This window comes from Aythya ferina (genome assembly GCF_964211825.1).
Source record: "Aythya ferina genome assembly, chromosome: 3".
Lineage (NCBI taxonomy): Eukaryota > Metazoa > Chordata > Aves > Anseriformes > Anatidae > Aythya > Aythya ferina.
Window position 1 is genome coordinate 42892926 of NC_140298.1, and position 27287 is coordinate 42920212.

A 27287-nucleotide genomic window follows, 5' to 3' on the forward strand; every position below is an offset into this window, starting at 1 on the left:
GTACATGCCTTAAAGAGGACAAAAACTTACATATATAACAACTGCTTTTGGACGTCATCTCAGAAAGGGAAATGAAACTAAAGAACTGGGAAAATAGAGAAAGGAAGATGTATGCAAATTCTAGATTTCCCTATCGTGAACCAAAAACAGTAAAAAAAATACAATGCCTCTGTCCTCATATACAAAGTCAGCTAGTTGTTTTTTTAATAACTTTCCTCCAACTCAGGTTTCCATACTCTCTAAAAATGAGTTCTCATTTGTAATTCTCTATATTAACTGTAGATGGTGACCATAATCAACTTAGCAGTTGCTCTGAGATAGAGCAGTGAGACATGCACTTTTGAATTCCAGCATTTTAAGATTAGCAACAAACAATGAAACAAAAATTCCTTGAAAAGGGAAGAGACAATGACATGAAAATGATGTTTGACACTTAATTCCCCTTAAAATACTGATTTTACTTGAGAATGCAGCACATAATCATACAGTGCATTACAACAAACGAGTCTAAATGGTCTCAATTAACGTAACACACAAAGCAGAAAAATCTACACACTGAAATTGTCTGAATGTGATAGACATTTTAAAAAGTTACAATAATTATTAAAAAGCTCTCAATAAAAAGTTTAAACACATTTCAGTTTCAAAAGGATATTTTGTACATTTTGGAAAAATATAACATTTACTTTACATAACTGAAACATAACTTATATTCTTTGTAGTTTGTAAGCTTCCATTACTCATACATTCTCTCGTACATTTTCTTTTAATAGATTATTTTCTCTGGATTGTACATCTAATGCAAAAGCATCACTATTCTGAAGAAATGCTTGTTTCTGCATTAGTTTCCTGAAAAGTCCATTTGGATTTGCAAGCAGTTCCTCATGTTTTCCGCACTCAAGGATTTTGCCCTGGCCGAGGACTGCAACAGAATCAGCATTCTGAATCGTAGACAGACGGTGAGCAATAATTAAGACTGTCCTCCCTTCCATCAGCCGGTCCAGAGCTTCTTGCACTAGATATTCATTTTCAGCATCCAAAGCACTAATCAGAAATAACAAACAGAAGGGGTGAGGAGAAGAGGATATTTGTTATTTTAAGAACAGGTTAGTTTTGTTTGCGTTAGGCTTATTTTGCTAAAACTCCAAACACTTGACATTGTTGGTGAAGCTGAACGAATGGAACAGCAAAAAAAGTTTGATGAACATGCATAGTGCTCACATCCAAGTTATACGTGTTACATATTCTTATATGCAAAAATATGCATGAAGAAATAACACAAAATTAATTCAGTGGAAAAAAGTAAGTTATGCTGCACTGCAATCATGTCTTCTATGCTATCAACTTCATCATTTAAACTAAAGATACAAAACGATTTTGAAACAGCTGTTTCAAAGCTAAGTTGCATGTTACATAGAGTTAACCGAAATATTGTAATACAGTGTACCAGTACCTTCCACTTCGCATAAAGAAAGCTTTTATCACAGGTCTCTTAATCTATTTACCTAAAAAACACTTTTTGGGAGGAGGATGAGGGGGTGCCAGATGCTAGATAATTTGTGCAAGGGCGTGCAGATAAAGGAAATGAACACTTCCCAAATCTCAGTTTTACAAATAGATCATTTCTAAGTTTCTATTTTCTTTCTTACCTTGTTGCTTCATCTAACAGAAGAATTTTAGGATTCTAAAGAAGAAAGTAAAATTGGTTATAATTACACTTAGATATCTGAATATTCATAACAACAGCAACAGTATTCATACAGCTGAAAACTCCAAGTACATATTTCATCAGAAGAACCGTGTGTCACTCAAAGAAAGCATTGCTTTTAAGAAGACTACATGCTTAGAGGACAAAAGAAATAACTCATCTTCAAATTTTGCAAGCTGAAGTAACAGAACACCATTAACTGATAACTATTTAAAAGATACAAACTAGTAGTACTGCTTGTAGTCAGTTGCTACAAACTAGTAGACTGCTTGTAGTCAGTCTACTACATATAACTGTCTAGAATCAAAAAATATCAAAAATCTACCAACAAGCAGTACTTCACCATAGATTAAATACATAGTATTTAAGAACTCTTCCCAATTAAAAAACATAGAAACATCTGCGTACAAATGCCTAAGAATTCTTTTCCAAACTACAGTACACAATCCAAACTTCCTTCTCCTTCAGTTAAAATCTAAAGATTTTACTATCAATTTACTTGATTTAGAGGCTACATTGCACTCCCAAATGCATGTATCTCAACAACTCATTTTTTACCATTTATATATGGTAAAAAAAATAATTTTTTTATATATATATATAAAACAAAGTTATATTATGTAAGTTTACTCGCACCATATTCTTAAAGCCTTCCTTCATCCTTGACATGGTCTTATGAAAGAAAGCCATTATACGGTGATTTACTATCATTAGAAAAACAGGACTGAAAGACAGGAAGAAGTGCTTACGTAAGTAAATTGTCTGCATTTAAACCAATCAGCACTTTCAAACTCCCTGATACAAAAGATGTAAATATATATATATATGTATATTTTTTTATTTTTTTTAAAGATTGTTCCAACCCTCCCAGTGAAAGGCTTCCTCCTCTTTAATCCTCTCCCCTTCCCCACAAAGTAGTTAAGTAGCTGTGCAGTCTTACCTTGAGCAGAGCTCGAGCAATAGCAATTCGCTGCTTCTGTCCACCTGGGGGAAAAAGTCAGTAAATTCATAGATGTAAATTCATCTCAGTAAAGTCAGTAAATTCATACTTTTAGCTGAAGGCCAGAACACAATTAGGCATGTGCAATTTAGGAGGGGAATAGAAATATAGGAAGTATTTGTTAATATTTATGGTGGGCTATGAGTTGCAGAAAAGACCGATTAACAAAAAATAATAGAATTTTGGCTTCACTCTGTAGCAGCAAGATTTTTTTTTTTTCGAATAAAATGAAAATGTACCTGAAAGTAGAATGCCTTTTTCTCCAACTACAGTGTCAAACCCTTTTGGAAAATCTCTGATGAAACTAGCAGCATTAGCTATTTCAGCAACTTTCTGAATCTCCTCTGCAGTCACTGTAGATGGATTCTCTGCACCATATGCAATATTCTCAGCAATAGAACAAGAGAATAGAATTGGTTCCTGAAAAATTCAAAAATGTGGCATATTTGTAATTACATGCACGTATTGTCTGTATTTCAAATAACATAAATCCCACTTAGAAGACCCAGCATTTTATGTATGCTAAAGTTAATCAATTTAAAAACAAAACAAAGAACAAAACAAACAAACAAAACAAAACAAAAAAAAAAAACAACACACAAACTAAACTCTCCTAACATCAAAATGGGTGGTTGAAAAAAAATACGTTTTTTTTTTTTTTTTTTTAAAACTGACAAAACATGACATAGCCCTCAATTCATAATATTTGAGAAAGAATTCAGCAAGATCTATTCATCCAAACATCAGAAAATCTCCCTTCATGTTTTATTACATATCGTCGTTTACAACAATACTGAATCTTCTCTTAGCTATCTCTACATAAATTTCATGGCATTTTGTGCATTTAATTAAAACTTAAAACAGAGCAGAGGATTGTCATACAGGACAAGTGATGGGGAAATAGGAAAATGTCTGGAAGAAGGTAAGTCTGCTCTGGTATAACATGTAAGAAACATGCTATAGTCTGCAATCTACTGGTAACTCCAGCCTGGATAAAATCAAATATATACATTCAAAAAGAAAAATGTTAATATGTCCAAGGCAACATCATTTTTGCACAAAACCTTTTGGTGGCATTACTACATAAAGAAGATGTTTTGAAAGGCAATGTATACCCAGTTACAGAATTGCATTTGCCAGGAAATTACACTGAGCACAGGTCATTTTTCATATGGTTGTGTAAAATATGATTGTGTAACTGCCATTAATACAGACCATGACTAAATGTTAAGTTTTGTGTTGCTCTCTTCAACAAATCATAGCAAACATCGAGGTACTCCAACCCATATAATTTGCAACAGTGTACTTCCCAGTCTCCATATGCACATTTTTCTTTTCTGCAGATAGTTTGCATCTCTAGAGTTAGACTACAGAAAAAACAGACTACAGAATAATAGGACTAGCTCTGAATACTTATTTTTAGAATAAAACATGCATAGCAACAGTTATGGTGAGAAGGAGGAGCTTTACTGTTTTCTCTGAGATGCAAGATTGCATACTACTAAAAACAAGAAAAGTGAGGCACCACAAGTTGCTTAGACAGAATTATTTCATTCACTTAGAATTTGTTTCTTCCTTACCTGACTTACTGTTCCAATCTTTGTCCTGAACCACAGTGGATTTAACTGACGAATATCAAAGCCATCAACAGTGATAGTACCTTAAAGTAAGAAACAGTAAAGTCAAGTGTGTTCTGACATGTACTGTAAAAGAGGCGGAAGGAACAGTTGAGAACAAAGACCCCTGGGGAATCACAAGCTGGCATCTTGTCAGGGCAGATCAGAAAGGCAAAGCTATGCAGGCACCACCACAAGGTAATCGCACACCCCAGAGGGAAGCACGCTACATCAGTGGGAGAGTCACAACAGGACCTCAGTGCAGGAGCCCTCCTTGTTTATCGGGTGTATCTAAGACACAAAGCATCATTCGTCAAGTGAGAGCAACACTCAGAACATACCTGAGATAGGATCGTACAGCCTCAGGAGAAGGGATACAATAGTCGATTTCCCGGTACCACTTGGGCCAACCAGAGCCATGACAGAGCCAGCCGGAATGGAAAGGCTGAAATCTTTGAAAATAGATGCTTCTGGACGTGTCGGATACGCAAACTCTACGTTCTTGAACTCCAAAGCGCCTCTGAATGTGGCTTTGCCTAGTGTGATTCCCTCTATATGACAGAATTAAATAGAAACATTTGAACAGAAGTAAAAATCAGCTCAGACCTCCTAGACCTGCCTTACACATACTCAGTAGAAAAATCTGTCTCCTCATTAAACCTAGGGATAGCTGCAAGCCACAACAGTGGCCCACGGGGATTATATTTCAGCCGTGATTGAATCAGTGTGGGGCACTGCTCACACCCGACTGCAATTTCAGGTTGCTCACCAGCAGTGAAGCCTTAGGCTGCTCCAGCAACAGGAATAATGTGCATCTTGCTAATATGTAACGACTAATGGTGTTCACTTCTAGTACAATCTGAAATTTTAAACATATTACAAGCAATTTACATTTGTCAATGACAAGTAATGAAATAAAATGACACACTGTTGAAGGCCAAAGTCCTGTTGCCATAGAAGAGATGCAAAAAGATAAACATTGCAAATCCCTTACTGCCCTCTCCCTGAGCTACAGTCACCTGAAATGCCCTTCCCTTTGGATAAGAGCGTTCACTCTGCACTACCTGCTAATTGCTTAGCATTTAGGCAAAAGCTGTCACTAGAACAAAACTGTTGCTAGGTTTGTGCATAAATGGCTATTTTTACAACTCGTATTTTTATAAATTGGAAAATAAAATAAATTATAGACAGGAGAGGATTCAAAGTCCAGAATTGTAATTCTTACGCAACAGTTCGCAGAAAGCAAGGTTTCAGTTTGTGAAACACCATAACAAACCAGCATCAATGAATGATTGCCAAAGTTAAATAAAAGGAACTTCTTTCTGGAACACAACATTTGACTTGACAATTATCTTAAAACACTATCACAGTACCGGAAATGCATAAAAGTAGATAAAGAAATACAATTTCTTCAAGCCCAGGTATATCCCAACAAGACATATCCATACAAAGTCAGCTAATTTGACAGTGGTGCAGCATTACCAACAGATAGCTTCACTCGAAGTTCCTGCCAGTTTTGGGAAAACTGGCAGCACCAGAGCAATACCCAAGAAGTGTTCAGCTAAAGCCACATCACCCCTGACCTTTCATTGTTTTTAGATGTAACCCCCAAGTAGCCACAGCAGATGGTAGCACATGCCTGTTCGGTTGAACAGGTAACTGGGAGAGGGAGATGGAGAGGGAACACAGACATCAATTGCTAGCAGTCAAGATTTTGCTAGGGCAAGCCATTTCGACTACTTTTCTTTCTCCCAGATTGCTTCCTCTTCCCCAGCCTTTAGACTTTCAGTTTAATGGTAGCAGCATAGAAATGGCAAAGGCAAGCACATGCAATTTTAGACTCCTTCCTAGACTTTAATCTATGGACATACACACAGTAACTTGTTTGCTACCTGAAGCACAACAACCCATAAACCCTTCACTGGGAAAAGAAATGCATTTGCTAAATCTCCTGCTAGCAGCCAAATTCTTACTATGTCAAAGCAACAAGTAATCACTTATCTTTATTCTCAGTTCCAGTTATTGCATAGTTTATTACATGGCCTGCAACACAGGAAGTCTGGTACCACAAGTCCTTCCTCTAAATATTACTTGTAAAAATATCTAAAAGCTATATGCAGGATTGTGCTTGATTTATGTTTGGATTATAGAGACGGGGGAAAGAAAGACATTATCATCAGTTCTTGAAATATTTGTTGTCACCAGAAAAAAAAAAATATTGAATTCAGTGAAAATAAAACCTAAGCAGCCAAGAGAGTAGATATATAAACTATAATTGTTCCTTGAGACAAAGGTTTATATCTTTTCTTAGGTATTTAGTTTATAGTAAAAAGAAACTTAAAAGAAATTTTCTGTAAGCCTATGCAACGTGGATACCTGAAACTTTGTCCAATTTATTTTCACTCTATACAATAAATATCATTTTCTGGATGAAAACAAATGGTATAATTAAACAATTCAATACCTTCAGGGGAAAGCCAACTTCTTCCCCATTACTACTGCTTACTCTGCCCTGATGCCACCATAAAGATGAAGACTACCGAAATAATCCATATTTAAAAAAAAAAAAAAAAATCACGTCCAAATGATGATGAAATCAACAGTTGCACTACATCTGTATAGGGCACAGCACACTGCAGTGCAACACTGCATAATACTCTGACATGGCAGAAGTTTAAGGTAACTTCCTTGGTTAAGACAAGAATGTCTAGTTTCATTAGCCAGTTGGTGGTTTCCTCGTGGACCAATGGGTTTTATTCTAAGTCTTTACCTCCCTCCATCCACTGGAGACAATAGTACTTTTAATTGCCTAAGTAAGGCCTATATGCACTGAAAAGCATCCTACAGACACAGGCTTGCAGCTGCAAAGAGAAATAAGACAAAGGCCAGACTGTGCCTTGGTGTCAGTCAAATTAAGAACCCAGTAATTCCAGCACAGGGAGACAGAAACTGGAAAAAAAATAAAAATATTGAAGCTTAGTATTTCAAAAATACCCCTCTGTATCAACCAACTCAAAGATAAAACTCAATTCCCTAAACCACACATGGCTCACTCAAAAGTTCTGTTAGGTCTGTTGAATGTTCTTTTTTCTTCTTCCTCTTATGCCAGCCCCTACAAAGTTTCCAAATTAACGTTTCCAGATAAAGATTAGAGAGTAACTACAGTGCTGACGGCTCACCTAGACTCTACTATATTGCGTTTGTTATTAGCATGCAGAGCTGGACAAAACTTGCGTACGATTTCTGCTTAATGGGATGCAGCTGATGAAAGAAAACAGCAATATCACACAGACATTATCTTCTACAAGCAGCTTAGTGAACTACTTTGAAACAGGCAAATGCTGTTTATACACTGGAGGACATTGCATGGCTTCTAAAAAATAGAGCCGTCAATTAAGTGTTGCTGACAAAAAAAAATTACAAGGGCAAAAAGGCAGGTTTATAGATGGTGTTTGCGTATCTTCTTTTGGGAATTTGACAACTACATCAGCAAGCTATTCCTCTATAAAATCTAACACCTCTCAAAGGTGAGCACCTTTTTCTGTAAACCTACTGATAAAAACAGATGTGATTTCAGACACGCAAACCTATCTTTAGGCGTAAAGCAGCCCACAAAAAGTCAGATGTGAATGACTGATTTGTCACAAAAATTGTTTTTCTTCACTCTTCCAGCAATGTCAAGGACATCAAGGACATTACCTCCCCTTCAAAACTTTTTTGTTCATGGCTTAGAGCACTGCAATTATATCAAAAAACACTATGCCCATGTAATCAGGTCCAACACCATGCACGCCAGGCAAGGGGACTGCCTGGTATGGAAAGCTGCTCATGCACAGAGACCCATAACTCCCCTACCCATGAGTGAATTAGGCAAACCATGTGCCAGAATGGCTCCTTCCTCCTCTAAAGAAGAGGGGAACGTGGGCGGTACTGGGAGGAGAGGGCCGTAAATTATTCCAGAAGTCACAATTGCTGTACCTGTACACCCTACACTCTCCCAAGAAGGACTTTCCATCTCCGCTCCCTTCCTTCTTTTCATTCCCTAGTCATACCTTAGCCCCCCAACTCCTACAGCAGAAAAGTCAGAAGTTCAGTTTGAAATGCTGCTCAAGGGCCTCAAACACTCTGTGCCTGCAAGTTGTGCTTTTCAAATTGACACGTATTACCACGGAACCATTTTCACTGGATTGATATGAATGGTTTGCATAAACTTGATATACTCTTAATGAAAAATACCTGGTTTTGAAAGCTTCTTTTTTCAGACTGCTAATTTCTTAGCCATTAGAGATGCGCATGGTAAGCCTTTTAGTGAAAATAGGAAATACAGCCATCTCAAACAGAGCTCCTCCCTTCTTTTTCTTCCTTCCACTCTTAACTCTAAAGCTGATCCAAGAGAAAGCGGTGCTGACATCAAAGCAAGGAGCTAGAAATGAGCATGTCCTCAGTCACAGAACTCTCAAAGTAATATATTTAAAAGCATATCCTGAATCAGTTAAAAAGGAAGAAAACAAAACAAAAGAAATTTTGAGCTCAATTAAAGGAAATTTTCATCATCCGTTTCATAGTTAGGAAAAGGCAGAAAATTTACCATTGTATCTTGTTTCTTTCTGAAAAATTTAAGTTAATACTACCTTTAAATATTACACACCTCTTTCTGAAGTACAGAGGAAAGTCAACCTATCAACAATAACGAACCAAGGACCCACCATTAAATGGAAGTTGGGGCTTCCTCTCAATAAGTTCCCATAGACGTCCACCAGCACCTAATCCTTTCATTAGTTCAGAATAAAAGGAACTTAGACCTAAACAAAATCAGAAGAGAATTATGAATGGAAGACATTAGGAGACATTAACTTTGTGTTACATCAACATTAAAGCATCGGAAACACACAGGGGATCTCTTACTCCAATACATTATCAGACTTGTTGATTTTAATCCTACCTAGTCTCACTTGAGAGCTACCAACAACCCTTATTCACCATTTTTTATATCTTTAAAAAAAATCAAAGGAAACAAATTGAAGTTAAAACATCAAAGCTTGTGTCTATTCAAAAGCAAAGCATGCTTTGCAGAGCACTATCTGAAAGGTGGCCACACAAGGCAGTAGCCTTGGCGAGAAGCTGTCTGCTTGGAAGAAAAACCCAAAGCTTCTGCAGTCTATAGCACAGCCTGGAGGAGAAGGCATGAGTCTCACAAAGCCCCTTGAAACTGAGACACACAGGCTTGCAAATTCACAACCACTCATAAGGAAAAAAAAAAAAAAAAAAAAAAGATCGTATAATATGGACAGCAAATACTAATTAGAAAATGTTTTCAATTTTCACCACCTGTCTTCAGCGTTTGGTAGAAAACACAGTAAACTGTTGTAAACAGAAAACACAGCAAACAAAAAAGGGGGCAATGTTCTAGATTATACAATGAACTTCACAGCTCACTGCATGAACTCCTGTATGTACTGATGATGGCATATACCAAGCAGACTTGGGGCTCAGCAGATTTCTGTTTGTAGGTGTCAAGGAGGGCAGGCACCTTGTGGCACGACAGCTTTACTTCAGAGTCCCCATGATGTACGTAATGGAGGGACTGGACTGCACAGAGCTCGCAGCTGACAATGGCACAGCTGAGAGCCTCTGGGTAAGTAGTAAGGGACAAGCAAATGAAGTGGATGTTGTGGGAGTCTGTAGGTTACCCAGCCAGGACGATAACACTGATGATTTATTCTTCAAGGACCTGCCACCAAAACTTCAACCTTAAATATGGGGAGAGCACTTCAGGTTGCCCAGGGAACTAGTTAGTAGGATTCCCTGGGAAACTGATCTGAAGGCATTGGGGTCTATCAGTGCTGGTCAATTAATAAGTACCACCTTTTCAGTGCATAGGAATAGGCAGTTCCAAAATGCTGGAAGCCAAGCAGCTGGGGCAGAAGGTTGATTTGGCTGAGCAGAGGTATTCTTCTAGAGCTCAGGCAGAAAAAGAAAGCATACAGCCACTGGAATTGAGGTAGGAAGACTACAGCATTGCTGTTTGCCATTGTAGGGAGAAAAGTCAAGCAGCCAAAGCTCAATTTAGGTTGAAACTAGCAAGTACTTGCAGGGGATAATATAAAGGACTTTTTAAAGCACGTTAACAGGCAGAGCCCTGAGTTGGACTTAACAGTCCTTGTGGGTTCCTTCCAACTCCGGATATTCTATGACTCTGAGAATGAGCTCTGTGCAGAACTATATTCCACAAGCACAGAAGGTCCATGGTTGGAAAGGACCTCTGAAGGTCATCTAGTCCAAACCCCCAGCCAAGCAGGATCACCTACAGCACATTGCGCAGAAGGGTGTCCAGGCAGGTTTTGAATATCTCCCGAGGAGACTCCAAAGCCTCTCTGGGCAACCTGCTCCAGTGCTCTGTCACCCTCACAGCACAGCAATGCCCCCTCATATTCAGACAGAACCTCCTGTGCTTCAGTTTGTGCCTGTTGCCTCTCATCCTGTCACTGGGCACAACTGGAAAGAGACTGGCTCTATCTTCTTGACCCCCTCCATTCAGATATTTATGCACATTGATGAGGTCTCCCCCCAGTCTTCCCTTTTGCAGGCTAAACAGGCCCCATTCTCTCAGCCTGTCCTTGTACAACAGGTACTCCAGTACTCTAATCATCTTTGTAGCTCTCCTCTGGACTCGCTCCAGTAGTTCTATGCCCCTCTTGTACTGGGGAGCCCAGAACTGGACACAAAATAATCTTAAGTAGAATTTAAAAATATGTTTTTATTGCAGATATTAGCCAAACATATTTTTTAGTGTGTCTAACACTATTTTTGTATCTTTAATATTAATTTTTCCCACGTTTTCAAAGTGCCAGGTATCTGTTTGTTGACCAAACTTGAATGATTCAAACAGAAGATAGGGGTTTTGGTGGTTGGAATGGGTGCCACAGCGACTTTGATATCCACGGAAGCAGGTTTTGTGAATTTTGCCTTCAGGCACATCTTTGTGCTTCCCACGATATCAGGCTTTGTCTTAGAAAATAGGAGTACAGATGAGCTGCGCTGCCCTGCCAATCTATCAGAAGCAACACTCATTCTGAAGAAGAGCCCTTCCAATCAGTTATCAGGCTTCAAAGTACCTTATCTTCGTTTTTGCCTGCATGCAGTAGTGAAGACTGCTCTCTCAAAGAGATGAACAGTTTGTTTCTGGGCCAGTAGATTACAGAGTCTGAGCTTCAGAAAGGAGTCAACCAGTAAGGTAAAACAAAAGGTTAGCACCAGAATGTAGTGTTCTGCTGGCATTTTGTTTACTTTTTCCAGCTCAAGACACTCTTTATACTGAGTTACAGGTAAATTCTACATGCCTAACTAGACTGTGTTTAACGCAGGAAACCATTTTAAAACAAATACTATTTCTTTACAAAACATGCCAAATATCTTAGTTTAGATCCAAAGAAAACAAGAGCAATATTTATCTATTGCATATCTACATTGATAAAAATAACCTCTGTATTCTTTTGGGAACATACAAAGCTTATATTAAGTTATAAATTATTATTTTCATTAACTCTTCATAAAAAAAAAAAGTATGGTTTCTTGGGAAGATCATTTTGAGAAGACGTTTTAAGCCAGATCTTTTAAGATCTTCTTCCCTCCCACCCCCATACTGACTGTAATGCTTTGATGTGAACAAAATCTAATTTCTTATTCCATACCTCCAATACTTATTCCAACCCAGAAGGCATACATAAGGAATGAAGAGAGTTCACCAACTGTCATGTAGGCATTGCCCATCAGTAATCCTCCTTTGTACAAGACTGAGAGGACAATTAAGTTTCCAGAAAGACCAGTCTAAGTAAAAACCAAAAAAAAAAAAAAAAAGAAAAAGTGAGATCTGTCACATACATCCTAAACTTCATCCTCTAAAACGTTGTTTCAGAATGTTCCTTCTAATAAAACAATTCCCATACTAAGTGTACATATAGTTTTGGAGTACTGAGTTAAATTCAAACAAAACCAACTCTAACCCCAAGCGAGCTGACAGCCCAACAGAACAGCCCAGCAGCACTACACTGTGCTATCCAACAAGTGTTCAAAGAACAACCCCACTGCCCCCTTTAAAAAAAAAAAAAAAAAAAAGAACAACCTCATTCCTCGTGATGGAAAGGAATGCCAAACATTGGCATAATTCAAGGAGAAGAATTGATAGTCTGCAGTTAAACTGCAGTTTTAAATGTTAAACAAATTCACTGCAAGCGGTATAGAAAAATGCAATCCCATCCCCCCTCCTCTATCCATGCACTCCCCACCTTCCTTGGCACGGATGCTTCATCAGGAAGCCAAAACTTTAAAACACCAAAGGTGGGGGAAAGGTTTCCACTGGTTTAGTTCCCTGAATCAAAGTTATGGGCTTAGATAAATAGCACCAAGGAAGGTGTGGGGCAGCAATTGAGGCTTAAACTTGCTTTATCCTACCACTTCATCTCAGGGTGCAGTTTCACAGCAATTTGGACTGATTTAAGTTCAGTATTCCCACAGTTCTATGGAGGTTCTATTTACACTCAATTCATTTATTTGCAGATTTGTAAGTATCCTCATGAATTTTAAAACAATTGATGCTTGGAATAGCGTGGTTGGTTTCTTTCATCAGGGCATACTTACTGCTCCAAAGAAGCCTGCCCGAGCTAGTGCCTCCTTTTTAGCCAACTGCAGCACATAATCAACTTTATTGGTGTATTTCGCCATTTCAGCCATTTCTTGCCCGAAGGCTCGAACTGTTCGTATGTTTCCAATACGCTCTTCAGCTAACTAGATAAAAGCAAAAACCAAAAATACACACAGACACACAATTTTGGAAGTTCATATTATAGAACATTTGAAAGTTAAGCCAGCAGCTCCAAATACTTTCCTTCGGATAACACTGGAAATTTTCTCATGCCCTCCTTGCAGTTATTTCTTGAAACAATTCCACTCATTTAAACAAAGCAGCACTGGGAATTAATCTAAACTACTAATGCCCCATTCCAGCTCAGTATTTTAACTTCTAAACAGCAAAGTAATAATTCTAAAATAACCTCAACTGTAACCAGTTAGACTAAGTTGTTAATAGACACTGTGATGGTCTGACAAAAAACAAGGCCCCTTTTGGAATTAAAAATAGGAGATTAAAATATAATTACTCTTCCACACCCCATTCATCCTGAAGATTTGAATAGAACACTAGCATTGCCTGTTCATGCGAGCTCCCACACCTGGTTTTCAGAGACATCAGCTTCATTTTGATACAGGACGAGGCAGATGAATAGAAGAGAGAATTGTTGTACTGCAGAGTCAATGTATGCAAGTCCTATGCAGGACATTCCAAGTTTACAACAGCTGACAACTATTGCTATTTTACCTAGGAGTTTGATGGCTTCAAGCTCATAACCACAGTCCAAGAAAAGTCTTTGTCAAACCCAGGTACTAAATTACCCAGGGCTTCACAGATTGATTATTCTGACACTGTCACACAGCTCTAACCTAATCTCCTTATCCTCTCCACAATGCACATTTCTTAATTCTCAAGGCACATTAGGATGTATGGACAGTGGGTTTTTGTTTGTTTGTTTCCCCACCCCCCAAAGCACTGTTGTTTTTGAGATCAATGGATAAGTGTTAAAGTTTAGCTTTCATACTGTTCAGGTGCAAAACTACAGGCACGGCAGGCCTTAGGGCAATGAACAGTGCAATTATCTTCAGAATATCTGTATCTGCAGAGAAGCTAACTTCAAAGTTGCTCTAGTGTATTTAAGTTAGCTAGAAAGTATCTGTTACAAGATTACCTGTGTTGCTTCTGCAAGAGAATCTTGGGTCATTTTAGTAAGTTTTCTCAAGTATCTTCCATAAATCACAGCCAGGACAGCCAGGGGTGGCACAATGCTCAGAACAAATGCAGCAAGGCTAGGAGACACAAAAAACTAGAAGAAAAAGGTATGTATCAGGGGTTTATGTTCAGAGTAAAAATAAGCCACTTGGGTACTGAATTGCAACTTCCCTCACTAGAGTTTTCTGAAATTAGTAAGATTGTAATTTAGTGTTGCCATGCTTTCATTTATCATGTTTTATTTCTTCCAGGCAAAATATCTATTCCTCCATAGCACTTGGGGAATGTATCCCATGGCTAGAACAAAGGATTAAAAGTCAAGTGGTCTGGATTTCATTTCCAGCTTTCTCAGTGGTTCGCTGTGTGGGCTCAGCCAAGTGTCTCAACCTGCCAGTAAACAAGCCTACCAGGAAATCTCCTGGGAATGCTGAAAGACACAAGCTATTACATAGTTTCTAAGGTGCTGTCACAACTTTTAAATAAACGGTGTAATAAAGTTTGAGTAGAGAAACATCATACGGTACTTTGGGGTACCTGAGGAACAGGTGGAGTCACCAGCACTTCTTGGCACTCATGAGCATAACGTGGAATAATGGATTTAATGTTGCAATACCTTATCACTTGTAACAGCAATCATCATTAAAGCTCCTAAGTAGATTCTTTTCATGATTTAACATTATATCTAATATCTAATATGTTTTGACTTCATTTTGCTTTCTGTAATCAAACCAGACAAATCTCAAAAAAGAAATTCAAAATTGATTTGACAGGCTTTATAATTATTATACAATAATCCCTCCTTCTAGGTAATCTTTTACAGTCTACTTTTTAAGACTGCATCATGGTAGCATTTTTGAGCAAGATGCCTTATATAAGGTTATTCTAGTTAATCTATGGTACGATAAACCTTAGACTCTATTGGCTTAGATAAAGACAGAAAACCAGAATTGTTATCAGCAACAAAGTATTAAAGCTTTAAAGCTTCATAATGGAAACTGTTACCCATTTCTAATAACATCAGTCTTAGAAGTTTTTGTTTATTTGTTTTGAGATTTTTTGCTCTCTGTTTTTATCCCTAGGTAGATGGCAGAAGTTACCATACTTTCATTTAAGGTAATTGCCACCAACTTATCTTCTCTCAGATAAGCACAACAAAACTCATACCACAGAAACCACCACGGGAAGTCAGATTTTTATGTAAACCAACTGACCACTGAGGAATATTAACTGATGCCCTGCACAAAAGTTTTTGCTAGCATGCTTCCTACCTAAATGTAGCAGTAAGGGACGTGGTTTAGTGATGGGAGGCTGATAGTTGGTCTTCTTGAAGGTCTTTTCCAACTGAGATGATTCTAGGATCCTATTATATGATTCTATTATATATTTCATATATTCTATATGTTCTTTATTGACAGATTAAAGCAGAAGGATTACCACTGATAAAAATCTTCCGCAGTAATTCGAAGTTCAGTGCTGTTCTTGCTCACGTAGGCTTTACCCAGAATCAACAAACTTCAATGACTTTCACATCGAGCCCCTCACACCTTATTCTATGGGAACATTATCACTTATTTTAATATCTTCTGTAAGAACAGAGTTCAATTATTTGTCTATAATTTTACTTGATAAATTAGGGAAGCAAGAGTAGTTAATTTCAAAGCTTTGTTCTCCATATTTTGGCTCATGAATAAACATCAAGTGGCTATAGGCACACTACCTCTTGCAATGCTGTGCACAAAGGCTATTGTATGAGTTAATAACCAGTGAAATACACTTGGATCCAAGAACACACAACCGTTGCTGGACTGAATGGCATTCACACATTACCAAAGAGAAGCAAAACAAAGATGAAACTGCAAGAAGCAACAAGCAAGGAGGAGACCACCCTACCATCATTCCAACCCCCACAGATGCCTGAGCTCCTGCTCTGAGCCCATCGGAAAGGTTTTCGGTCAGCGAACGGCCCAGGAGTGCTGTATCTGAAGATAAGCGGTTTATCAGCTCTCCTGTTCTGGTCTTGTCAAAGAAAGCAGTTTCTTGCTTCAGAATAGAGGAGAACAAGGTTGTTCGCAAACGTTTCACAATTCTTTGTCCTGTCAGAAACAGAAGGCAGTCAAGCACGGCATACAAGACTTTACACACACCAGCCATATAGAAATCGCTGAACTCTACAACACCAAGCCATTCACATTACAGTTTTAACACACCACTGGAGGGGGAGCTTTGAGGTATCACATAACAGTAAACAAAAATGAACAATTATTTCAGTGTGCTTATCTTTTCGCTATTCATTTACCTTTGATCTGGTAAGAAAAGCTACTGATTCCATGACAATTTCTTAGCCGGTGCCAAGAATTCATTTCAGATCGCTAGATATGCTGACTCTGAGAAAACCAGATAACGCGCAGGTCCACTTCTTTGTTTTTACCTGCAGTCTGCATGAGGTAGACACGAGTAGCATTAGCAGCAGCACCGCATAAGAAGATTCCACTCAGCAAGGCACACAGGCTGGAGAGGCTCTCTGTGAAGTCTTCACTGGGATTCGTGTAAATAACGTCAATAACTTTCCCCAGAAAGAAAGGGGCTGACATGGTAATGACACTGGAAACTGTCAGAAAGCCAACAGCAGCTGCAAACCAACATGAAAAGGGCAAGGAAAAAAGAGTGAATTTGCAAGATCGTTAATAATACATACAAAATACTTTTTCACTCAAAATTCCTATTAAGCCCTTAAGTGCCAGCACTAAATACTACATAATCAACATTCTTTTTTTTAGCACCCACTCTGAATGGGATATTTTAAGTCACTGTATAAACTAACTTAGGCAAGGCACATATTAAAATCCTGAAAACTTCTCTATATAATGACAGCCCTGGAATTGTTCCTTTTCTCTGACATTTCCCCTTACACTCGACAAAGCTAACTTTCTACATCTTATCCTGAGAGAGCCCAACAATTAGTAAGTTTTCTGTATCTCATATACAGTCCTTCACTCCAGTTTGGTTTGTATTTCATTATTCACGTTTATTACCGTATCATCATATTAAGGCTTCCAATAGTCTGAGAGAGCAATGGACTGAAGCAAAGATCCACCTGAGAACCATCTACACCATATGATTTTATTTGCAGTTATGTATGTTTTACTCTCGATAGGCAAAAATTAAAAATATATTTGTTTTGTTTTACTCTTCACTATTGCTGGTCTAAAAGAAAAACAGCATCAGTACAAACAGAAGTCTGTTTGAATTCCTGTTGCAAGATCACCTGTGTAGCTGTTCGAAGTTGTGTCACAGTGTATGGAAACTGCACTGGGCCAAGACTTCGCCTTATGAACTTTATTCTGCAAAGGGCTTTCCTGAGCCAAAAACACAGCTTGATTCTGAGAAGGCAAGCCAAGCCTGAAAGGCTGAGAGCTAGAAAAAACTCCTCTTGATTGGAAACTGAACAAACCTGATATGAAAACCACTGAACCACAACAAACAACGCCATTTATACAGCATAATTTTCAAACAGCCAGCCCCACACTTAAAGCAACCATTCACGGGGCTACGATAAAGCTACTAGCAGATAACGTCTGTAAGGGCAAAAAGGATCTCTGTTGCAAATCCTGGAGCTGTCCCAGTTTTCCTTCCATTTTAATGAGCTTCTGTTATTGCTTTTATTATGACAAGAGCAGCGAGCCCCCAGCAGTGCACCGCTGTGAGCAGTATGCTTCACATCTGTCACGGAGGGTGTGATGCCCCTTACCACCTCCACACACGCAGGGAAAGCTTTGCTTCAGTTTTTACTTTAAGTGTAAATACAGCTGTGCATTTATGATGAAGAATTCGAGGTATAAAGAGCTGCATACCTGCCACCACCTGAAGCAAGCGCTTTAACTTGAAGCTACAGAAACTGTACAAAACCAGAGCAGAAGGAGGAAGACTGCTGCTGCAAACCTGTGTAAGCCATGACACAGACAAGTCTCATAAACATATTATTTAGTAGCTAAAGCTTCACACAAACAAGTGACCTTATTAGCAGGCTGGCTGCAAGGGTGTATTCAGGTTCTGAAGCAGCAGGGAAAAATCAACAAGGCTGGGTCATCACCTGGCAGGAAAATATGCTCTATAAGACAGGGGAAGATGGTCAAAAGCATTGCTTTTACGGGCACAGTGCTGTGTAGCAGCTCAGTGTCTGTGAGTCCAGCCCTTTCCTCAGTTATGGATAAACTGGACAGCTACACACATCAATGTTCAGCCAAGGAAGAGGAGAGTGCAGCTACAAATCCTGTAGGTCTGCCTAGCGGTACAGCATTCCTGGCTTGCATTTACCTTCAGCTCTTCTTCATTTTATAAACAGCACAGATTTCACTGTAATTACCTCCAGCAGCCTTACCCGAACTAAAAGTAAATACCAGTACCTAACGCAAACTGAAGACTACTAAACGACTGCAATATTCAAGTGTCAAAAATATATGGGAACAATGCAGCCCTGAAAATGAAGGCTCGCACGATCCAGATTGTTATTTTTAATTTTCCCCTTAAGCAGTATGCACGTCTACAGCAATTTAATCACAAATCACACACAAAATGAGGTTCCATAATTGAAACTCTCACTTTGATTACACCAGCAGAATAACTAGAAAATTGCACAGATGCCAAGCTGTTCATCTTTTTTTTTTTTTTTTTTAAACTGTTGACTAATTAAAGAAAAAGTAATCAGCAAGCAGTCCTATCTCCCCTCTCAAAGAAGAGCTGTCACTGTGATAAGTGGCTAAAGGGAGGAGTATGGGAGGAGTAAAGGGAGGTGTTTGGCAAGCAGATAGGAAGACACTTCGGTGACACTGGAGGCTGTCAGTGACAGAAAAAAAGGTCAGAGTAAACTTTTAGTATTCATTTCACACAGCCTACTCTGTTAGCTAGAAGGCTGTGTCAAATGAAATGGTGCATTCAGGAATATATATATATATACATACATACATATATATACATATATATATGTATAAATACAGATATATTTAGAGTAAATCAATTTTGCAGGCTATGAGATGAAAACAGAGAAAATGTGAAGCAAATCAATGGGACTTACAAACCTGGGCTATGTCGGATCGACAACAGAGGCAAAGACAAGGTGACCTGGCTCCAGGAGTGGCTGAGAAGCCCTGCTGGAAATCTTAAGCAAACATTTTGCTTGTCTGCCTGCACAGAAGCCTAGCTGGCTGTGCAAAGCGATGCCTTTATCGCTGCAGAGATCAGCGTGCTCTCTATTAAAGCTAAAGTGGGCTTGCTTGTTGACAGCAGATCTGCAACTTCATTTCACTAGACACAGCTCTTGCTGCTCTTGGCGCAGAGGACAGGCCACCAACCGATAAACTGGGGCATTTACAAGCAGTAACTAGCCAGAGCTATTAGAAGTCTCTCTTCAGAACAGGGACAGAGTGACTCCGAAGGGTCATAATACCCATTTTCTACAAGCAGGAACACCACCAAGAGTGCTATGAAAAGCTCTAATTTCGCTGGTCCTTACCAGAGCATCCTTCTCACTGCATACAGTATGTGGAAGAGTACAAAGCAAAGAAACTGCCCCTCTCCCAGAAAGGCCTGCAAGCAATTTTATACACAGACACATCATGATTTGACCTCAGAAGAATTACGATCATTCAAGTTAATCAAGGGACAAAGGACATTAAAACAAGGTAATAATGAAGCTTGGCAACACATGTTGACACAGCAAATGGAGTACCTAGCTTTTCCTATTCAGTAAGGTTATAGGTGTTACCTCCCAGAATCTTTCATGCATTTTCCTGGTTTCATTTGAACATCAGAGCTGGCAGGACAGAGCTCTGGATTTGCGAGAGATGCTTTTCTACTAGAAACTGAGAATACTTGTCCTTTACCAGTTATCTGCACAGTTTTATTCCAGTACATATGGACTTTTTAAGCTTAACAATGAATTTCCACAAATGTATTTGGAGTGGTGAATAAAATCTCCTATAATGCACACACACACAGAGATCAGGCTATTTGTTGTTATTTTAGAGTAGAAAGACCCACTGATAAATGCCATGTTTGTTGGGTAGGTGAAGCCCGTTTCTGTTTGGGGAATCCTGGCCCACAAGGAATTTGTTTTGGATTATGCAGGAAGGCTGAATGGCTGTTATCAACACTGTGAAGAGGCAGTTCTGCAAATAATGATTTCAGGATAGAAGATCTTCTTCCAGAATTCACTGTCAGCAATTAAGGATTTTCTAATAGTCCTCCTTAGTTCGTTAAAGAACAACTCTAATACTGTTCTTGGGAGAAATACAGCATGTGTCTGACAGCACAGCTGTGTAGGACATATCCAGGACATTCTGGAGAGCTGCTAGCTCGCTTAGTGCAGGTGTGTTAATTCACAGGTGTGGCCAACATACTGAATCTTGCAAGTTACTATTTTCTGTGATGATTATGGGTTTTAGAAAAAATGCATAGGAGATTTCTAAAGACAGTCTGATGTGGTTGTTGGATCATTGGTGTTTTGTTTGTTTGGTGTTTTGTTGTTTTTTTTTTGTTTTTTTTTTGTTTTTTTTTTTTTTAAGCACAAAAGGAACAGTTCCAGTTTCGGAATGACAAAGACTTTTTTTTTGGTGCACCAACAATACCATTGCACAACTTAAAATATTTTGAAGACAGCTCACGAAAAGGCTGGCATGCTGTGGGTCATCTGACTGACCAGGATGATACAACAACACTTTGGAGGAACTGTCAGAGAAAATTGCTGTGGAACAGCAATTAAATGAGATGTAATTTTGAAGGTACAGCCCGTCTCTCTTAGGGATAAGACCAGCACCCAGGGTCTGAGGGGCACAGCGAGACAGATGCCAGTGCTGGAGAGAGCCCCCGAGTATCGGCTGGGTGCATCCCTTGTGCTCAGCACATTTACATGATGCAACCTAGGGAAGTCTATCATCTTGAAGAAAGCCTGCTCTTCGAGTCGTGACATGTTTGGGATTCACACAAATCACCCTCAGGAGCTCCTCACTGGACTGACCTGCCAGGAGCCCTTCGCCACAGAGCAAACGAAGTAACAGCAAGCCTTTGCAGAGCAGGTTACGGGGGGTTGTCAGAAGAGCTTTCAGAGAAGATACTTAATGAGAGAGGCACAACACAGTGGTTTGAGGAAGCCCAAGCAAGGGAGGAGCAAGCAGGACTGCTGCTTTGCACAGGGGAGAAGGAGGAAGAGGCAGCAAGGCCCGCGGCCCTGAAGGCCCAAGCACAGCTGTGCAAAGCCTGCGCCCGAGAGCAATGAGGGAGGCTGGACTCGGACAGACTCCACTATAAGGAAATGCCTGCACTTTCTTTCAAGAAGCACGGTATCTCTGTTTTACAATGGGTTGTTATCAACACGCCCGGCACCACAAGCTGGTCCCTGAAGACACTCGCAGAGAGCCTGTCACAAACAGGCCTCCCCACAGCTTTCTGACACTGTGGAAAACCTTTGCAACCCCCACACAAAGCGTAAAAGTGCGCACACAAAATGTAAAAACCCCCACACAAAGTGTAAAAAGCAATTACTTTGCTGGGGCTAGGAGGGAGGAAAAGCTTATTATCCTATCAAAACCCACTACAAAGGGATGGCCCATTTATTTACCCAGCCAGAATCCCCTGTATGTTTTCAGCACCTTCCCTGGCTGTTATTTCAGGATGCTGGACCTGTCTGCAGTTCAGGTAGAGCAGAAGCACAGAGTTTACTCAGAAAAGTAGGAAAGCATTAGAAGTTTCTGTGTATTTACCACAATACGTTAAAATAGCTTAAACAACTAATTATGGGCTCACAGTGTTTAATCAGAGATATTTAAAAACCAGACTTCCTTCCAATAAGAAAGTATTTAAAGCTTCTATTTTATTTTCTCATGATATTGATTTTCCTCAGCTATAAAAACCAGCCAAGCTTTTAACCACCAAATGTTGGAAAGTCACAAAATAACTCGAGGTTTTCAGGAGAAGAATTTTTTTTTTTTAATTTACCTTTGACATGTTTAAAATTAAAGCACTTATCTCTTTCATATTCATCTTGTGTAGAAGATGGTCTTTACGTCAGACCAACCTAGCAATTATTCCTTCTATCTTCACAGTTCCCTCAAACAGAGAGTGCCGCAAAAACATTTCCCATAGAAACAAAGTCCCAAGCCCCTCACTGATGAGGGCGGTCAGCAGTTAGTGTTTCTGCAATGTCCTGGTGAAATAGCTTCACCAACAGTTCACCACCAACTTAAGATAAGGAACTGTCACCAACCGGCCAAAGAAATGGATTTTTTTTGTGTGTGTGATAAAGCTACAAGGCTGCTCAAATCTTTTCTTAAAGCTTAATAACAAACACCAACAAAAATCAGAAAAAAAGCTGGGAGGAGAGGGAATTCAGCCTCTTTGATTTCTACAAAAGGCACACGGCACATAAGAAAACAATCAGCACGTTACCCTTATAAGTACCATACATACATTAATTACAATTTTAAAACCACAAGAATTGCCTTCAGAAAATTCAAGTTAAGGTGCGATTGTTGAGTTGCTTTTACACAAGCAGAACTGCTTTACAGTAATGAAATGTAGTACTAAAAAACAGTGGCCGCTTACATGGACTTGGGAAGTAAACCTAAATTTTGGCCAGGAATGTCCTAGCTACTGGGTGGCAGCACGAAACAGCAAGATTTACAAGCATGGGGTTCAATCCAAGTTCCAAAGAGAAGGGCGTTCTGGTGCCTGTCAGCCTTGGCTCCCACCAGCTTCCTTCCTGTTATGCACACTACAGAATTAATTTGACTCGCCATCAAGGTTTTAGCGAGTGCAGGAAAACTGATTTGTTTCAAAGTCTTTTAGTTAATTTTTCAGTGGAGAGGCAAAAATATATCTTTAAAACAGTGCATGGATTGCCTGCTGGTGTTCAAAATCACGCTGCAAAACTCGGAAGAGCAAAAGTTTCAAAATTTAACCATGCGAGTGTTACTACAAGCTAAATACGTATTATTTGCCTGATTTCATTTTCTAAAATAACTAAAAATGTAAGTTATCAAAGATACTCCTACTCAAGTACTTGACAAAAAAAAAATCATCTTGTAAGTATTAATAACTAGAAGTCTGGTCTTCCAGTAGTAATACTGGGAACTGATGCGCTCCACATTTTTATCTGCATTCTGTACAAAAATTAAAATAAAATAAAAAGTCAAGTTGTTCACTACTCCAATCAAATGAACTAGTAAATTATTCAAATAGTTTCTGAACTACATAACAAAGAAACGTAAAAACTTAAGGTACTCTTAGGTAAAATACTTTGATCCTATTTTTTTTTTAAATCGCCTTTCTTTAAGAATTGTTTTTTCTAGCGATTTATTCCTAATTAAAAATTACAAAAGGAAAAATTACAGCAATTCAAGTATTCCTCGTTCAAGTATGAGAAAGTGCATCGCCTGGCATAACTTCAAAGTACAGAAAAACCAGATTACGAACAAGTCAGCGTTCCTCTGATTTCATGGCAACCCTAACTCATAAGGTTGTTAAAAAGATGCCCAAAATTCTAAAATGAAACTTAGAAAATAACATTTCGTGCGCATCTTTAAAGAAGACCTGAGTACAAACCAAACCTTCTTTCTTCGATTCAGTCTGTGTTATACAGGAAAAGGGCACACTTTGCTGCTGGATTAAAAATTTCAGAATTTCTTGTGCTTACCCTGCAGTTCAATAGAGCCACTGTTTACTTGGTGTGCGGTTTGGATGAAGCGCAACAGACAGATTCTCACAGGGAGAAACAAGGAGGTGGGAAGAAATGAAAAGGATAGTTTTGAGAAGGCATTTTTGTGGCCTCGCAAACACAGTGGGATTTAGTAATTTCAGCAATGGCTATATCCTGCTCCCTTAGAACCGAGTTTAGCTGAAGACACCGGTTTACCTGACTGACTGCACAACATTAGATGGAGAATTCTTGAAATGACCTTTGTTAAATCTGGGAGGTATTACAGAATTTAAAAACTCGTAATTTCACTGCACAAAAATGTAGCCACTAATGGAGTAAATTCCCATTGTAGTATTTAGTCATCTTTTTACCCCTGTTAGTAAGAACTACGATATTTAATAGACATGTCCTGTGTAAACTCTAGCCAGCTCTAGGAGTAACTGAGGATGAAAGATAGGATGTATCACACTGAGATAAGTGTGTGTGTGTATTTTTGGCAGGACAACATTTGGTAATTTTCACTTCTGTTTTCCCTTCTAATGGACCCTGGAGGGCCAGAACCTCCTTCTGGGAAGGAAGCATTGCAGGGGGTGCTGCATGCCAGTGCACAGCAACTCCTGGCCAGAGCACGCCACTTCTTCCTCAGCCCAAAGACAGGGAAGAGGCCATGTGTAAAACAAGATGAAAACACCTCCTCTGGTGCCAGCCAGGGCAGGTCACCTTCCCCTTTGCCTCTTCACCTGCTCAGCTGACACCACATCCCCCCTGCACCCACCCAGGTGAACCTAGTCTTGCACAAGCTGCTCTTCCTCACAAATCATCCTCCTCTGCTCCCTAGCCCTGATATTAATGTGAGGGCTCCATCTTCCGTGACTGTGAACATGAAGGAGCAATGACAGGGAGCAGCACATCACAGCTACCTGCTACCACAGGAGAGGTACGTGACTCCACGGGGCAATGCCACAAGCCTCTGCTACCAGCCACAGGCTGCGTAACCTGCAGAAGGTCTGGAAGAGCTCAACTTTCTTGCAAAACAACACTGCACCTGTAAGCTTCTTAGGAGATCCCATGGCATTTGTTACATGGGCTGGAGGAGGAAATTAAATGTTTCACCCTAGATTCATTGTCTCGCACTGTGAAACCATTAACCTTTCTCTTTCCTTAGAGAACAGACGTAAAGATGCTGAGTTTGTAAGGACTAGTGTTGTAGTACAGAGATATTACAGGAACAGGAGAAAATGTATTTTAACATATTTTAGATACAACACACATATGTGATTTCCCTACAACCACCTACAAGAGCATTTTTACACATACTTTTTATTCCTGCTCTCTGAAATAACCCAAGGTACCTTCCTTGTTTGCTTTTCCATCTTCCCACTCTATTACAACTTAACAACAGAAGTTTTGCTTAATTAATGTGTCAATAAGGAAGAAAAATTTTACACAAGCTCACTTCGTTCCCAGAATGAAGACAAATAAAAAAGTAGTTATTGCTTTTGCATGTGTCCCCCACCCCACTCTCATGAATTAGTATTATCAGGTTATTATTATTATTTTAATAATTCAGGCCATTTTGTTATCTCAAAAGATAAAACTGCGTGTAGCTGATTTTCAGTAACTGTGACAGTCAATTTACTTAGATAAAAACACCAGGATACTGCACAGGTGATGGACACTTAGCCCTACTTTAGAACACAGTTGCACACTATTGTACCTAACTGTAAATTGAGTTCTCAGCTCTAAGCCCCTGAATCCTAAAACCCTTCTTTAAAGCAACTGGTCTCTTTGTTTTTGTAGGTTGTGCATGGAAACAAATAAGAACCTCACTGAAAGTCAGCAGGCAATCTCTGATCAATTCTTCACCAGAATCCGAGTAGGCTGGACATCAGTTACTGGCAAAGGGATTTTAACTTTTAGTTCATAAGCCAGCAAAGAAAAATAACTGTGAGGAAGGCTGAAGCCTTACTGCACACCACTTTTGCTCCCTCCATCCACCCATTTTTCCTTGCTTTCACTCCGCACACACAAGACAGCTGCGTTAGCTGCACGAAGCAGGCACTCGTGGCACAGAAATACTACTATTTTTTAAACAATCCTTTGGATCCAAGTTATTTTGGCTGTGCTAACACGTCAAGAGGCTCTGTAGCTACACACTGTGAATAAAGACTCGCACAGGAGCATTTCCCACGCCGCACAGACACGTCTTCGAAGCAGCCTCCTCGCTGCCCCTCTTTGCTGCTACCAAATAAAGGTAAGGGAGAGGAAGGCCGCCTGTCCACGGTGGGAAGGAGCCACTCGAGTGCCCTGCAGAGCCCTAACGCTGCCACGCAGCACACATGCCCCACGAAATTACGGTGCTTTGCAGCCCTACAGGGCCAATGCCACCATGTAGCTGTACACCACTAAGGTGTTTAAAAAAATATAAATAATTAAAACCCACAACCACTGATGTTTCCTTATTACGAGGAGCTATCATGCCCTGATCCCTGCGAGCAGAGGATCTGCTCCTGCTCGGCGCAGAGGTGCAGGAGTTCACCCTGGAGAAGCCGCGAAGCAGCACAGCGCTCTCCAAACACCTTCACGAGCCTCAGACGAGAAACTCTCCGCAAACACAAACCCAGTTACGGCCACACGGCTCCCCCTCGCCTCCCCCTGCAGCCCGGGGCGGCGGCCCGGTACCTGTCAGCCTCCAGCGCTCGGGCCGCGCCAGGGCCAGCAGCCTGCTGGCGGGCAGCCTCCGGGGGACGCCGGCAGCCGCCCCCCGCCGCGCCTCGCTGCTGAGGGGCCGCGGGGCGCCGCCGGCCGCCCGCGCGGGGGCGAGGAGGAGGCGGCGGCGGCGGCCCGGCGGGCACGGAGGCGGCGGTGGCGGCGGCCCGGGGGGAGCCCCGCAGGCGCTGGCGGAGCGCGGCGGGGCGCTGAAGGCGGCGGCCCGAGCCCACGGGGGCGGCGCCGCCCGGCGCAGCAGCGGCAGCAGCCAGGGCAGGCGCGGCGCGTAGCCCGACATGGCGCTGCCGGCCCGGCCGCGCTCCGTGCGGTGCCGCTGCGGCGGGAGGAGGCGCCTCACGGCCGCCGCCGCCGCCTCCACCGCCCATGGGCCGGGGGCCGGGACCCCCGCGGCGGCGGCCCGGGCTGGGGCCGGGCTGCGGCGCGCTGATAAGGCTGCGGGGGGCCGCCCGCTGCCAGCGCCCTCTGCCGCCGCCCGCACGGAGGGAGGGAGAGAGGGAGGGAGGGACACGGCGAGATGGCGGCCGGGCAGGGCGGCTCTGGCCCGGGCGGGTCTTTCAGGATCGCTGCCCCGCGGGTCCCACACGAGAAACGGCGGCTGCCGCGCCCGACCCCGGCTGTGGTGTCCCTGGGGATTTACCCCGTGCATCCTGATGGGAATAATCCTGTGCTTGGACCTCTGCATGGGATCCACTCAAATAAGCCTCCAT

At 40.7% G+C, this 27287-nt stretch overlaps 1 protein-coding gene across 1 annotated transcript; it reads right to left on the reverse strand.

Annotated features, from left to right (window-relative positions):
- Positions 1-437: 437 nt before the first annotated feature.
- ABCB10 (ATP binding cassette subfamily B member 10) lies at positions 438-27001 on the reverse strand. The gene is made up of 13 exons (XM_084513158.1): positions 26533-27001; positions 16591-16791; positions 16053-16255; positions 14122-14256; positions 12962-13108; positions 12016-12151; positions 9031-9126; positions 4666-4875; positions 4289-4368; positions 2948-3128; positions 2649-2692; positions 1650-1684; positions 438-1044 (listed from the first exon to the last, which is right to left on the reverse strand). Exons 1-13 carry the CDS (start codon positions 26855-26857, stop codon positions 741-743), a joined length of 2097 nt encoding a protein of 698 aa, XP_084369284.1. The 5' UTR covers positions 26858-27001; the 3' UTR covers positions 438-740.
- Between the last annotated feature and the right edge of the window lie 286 nt (positions 27002-27287).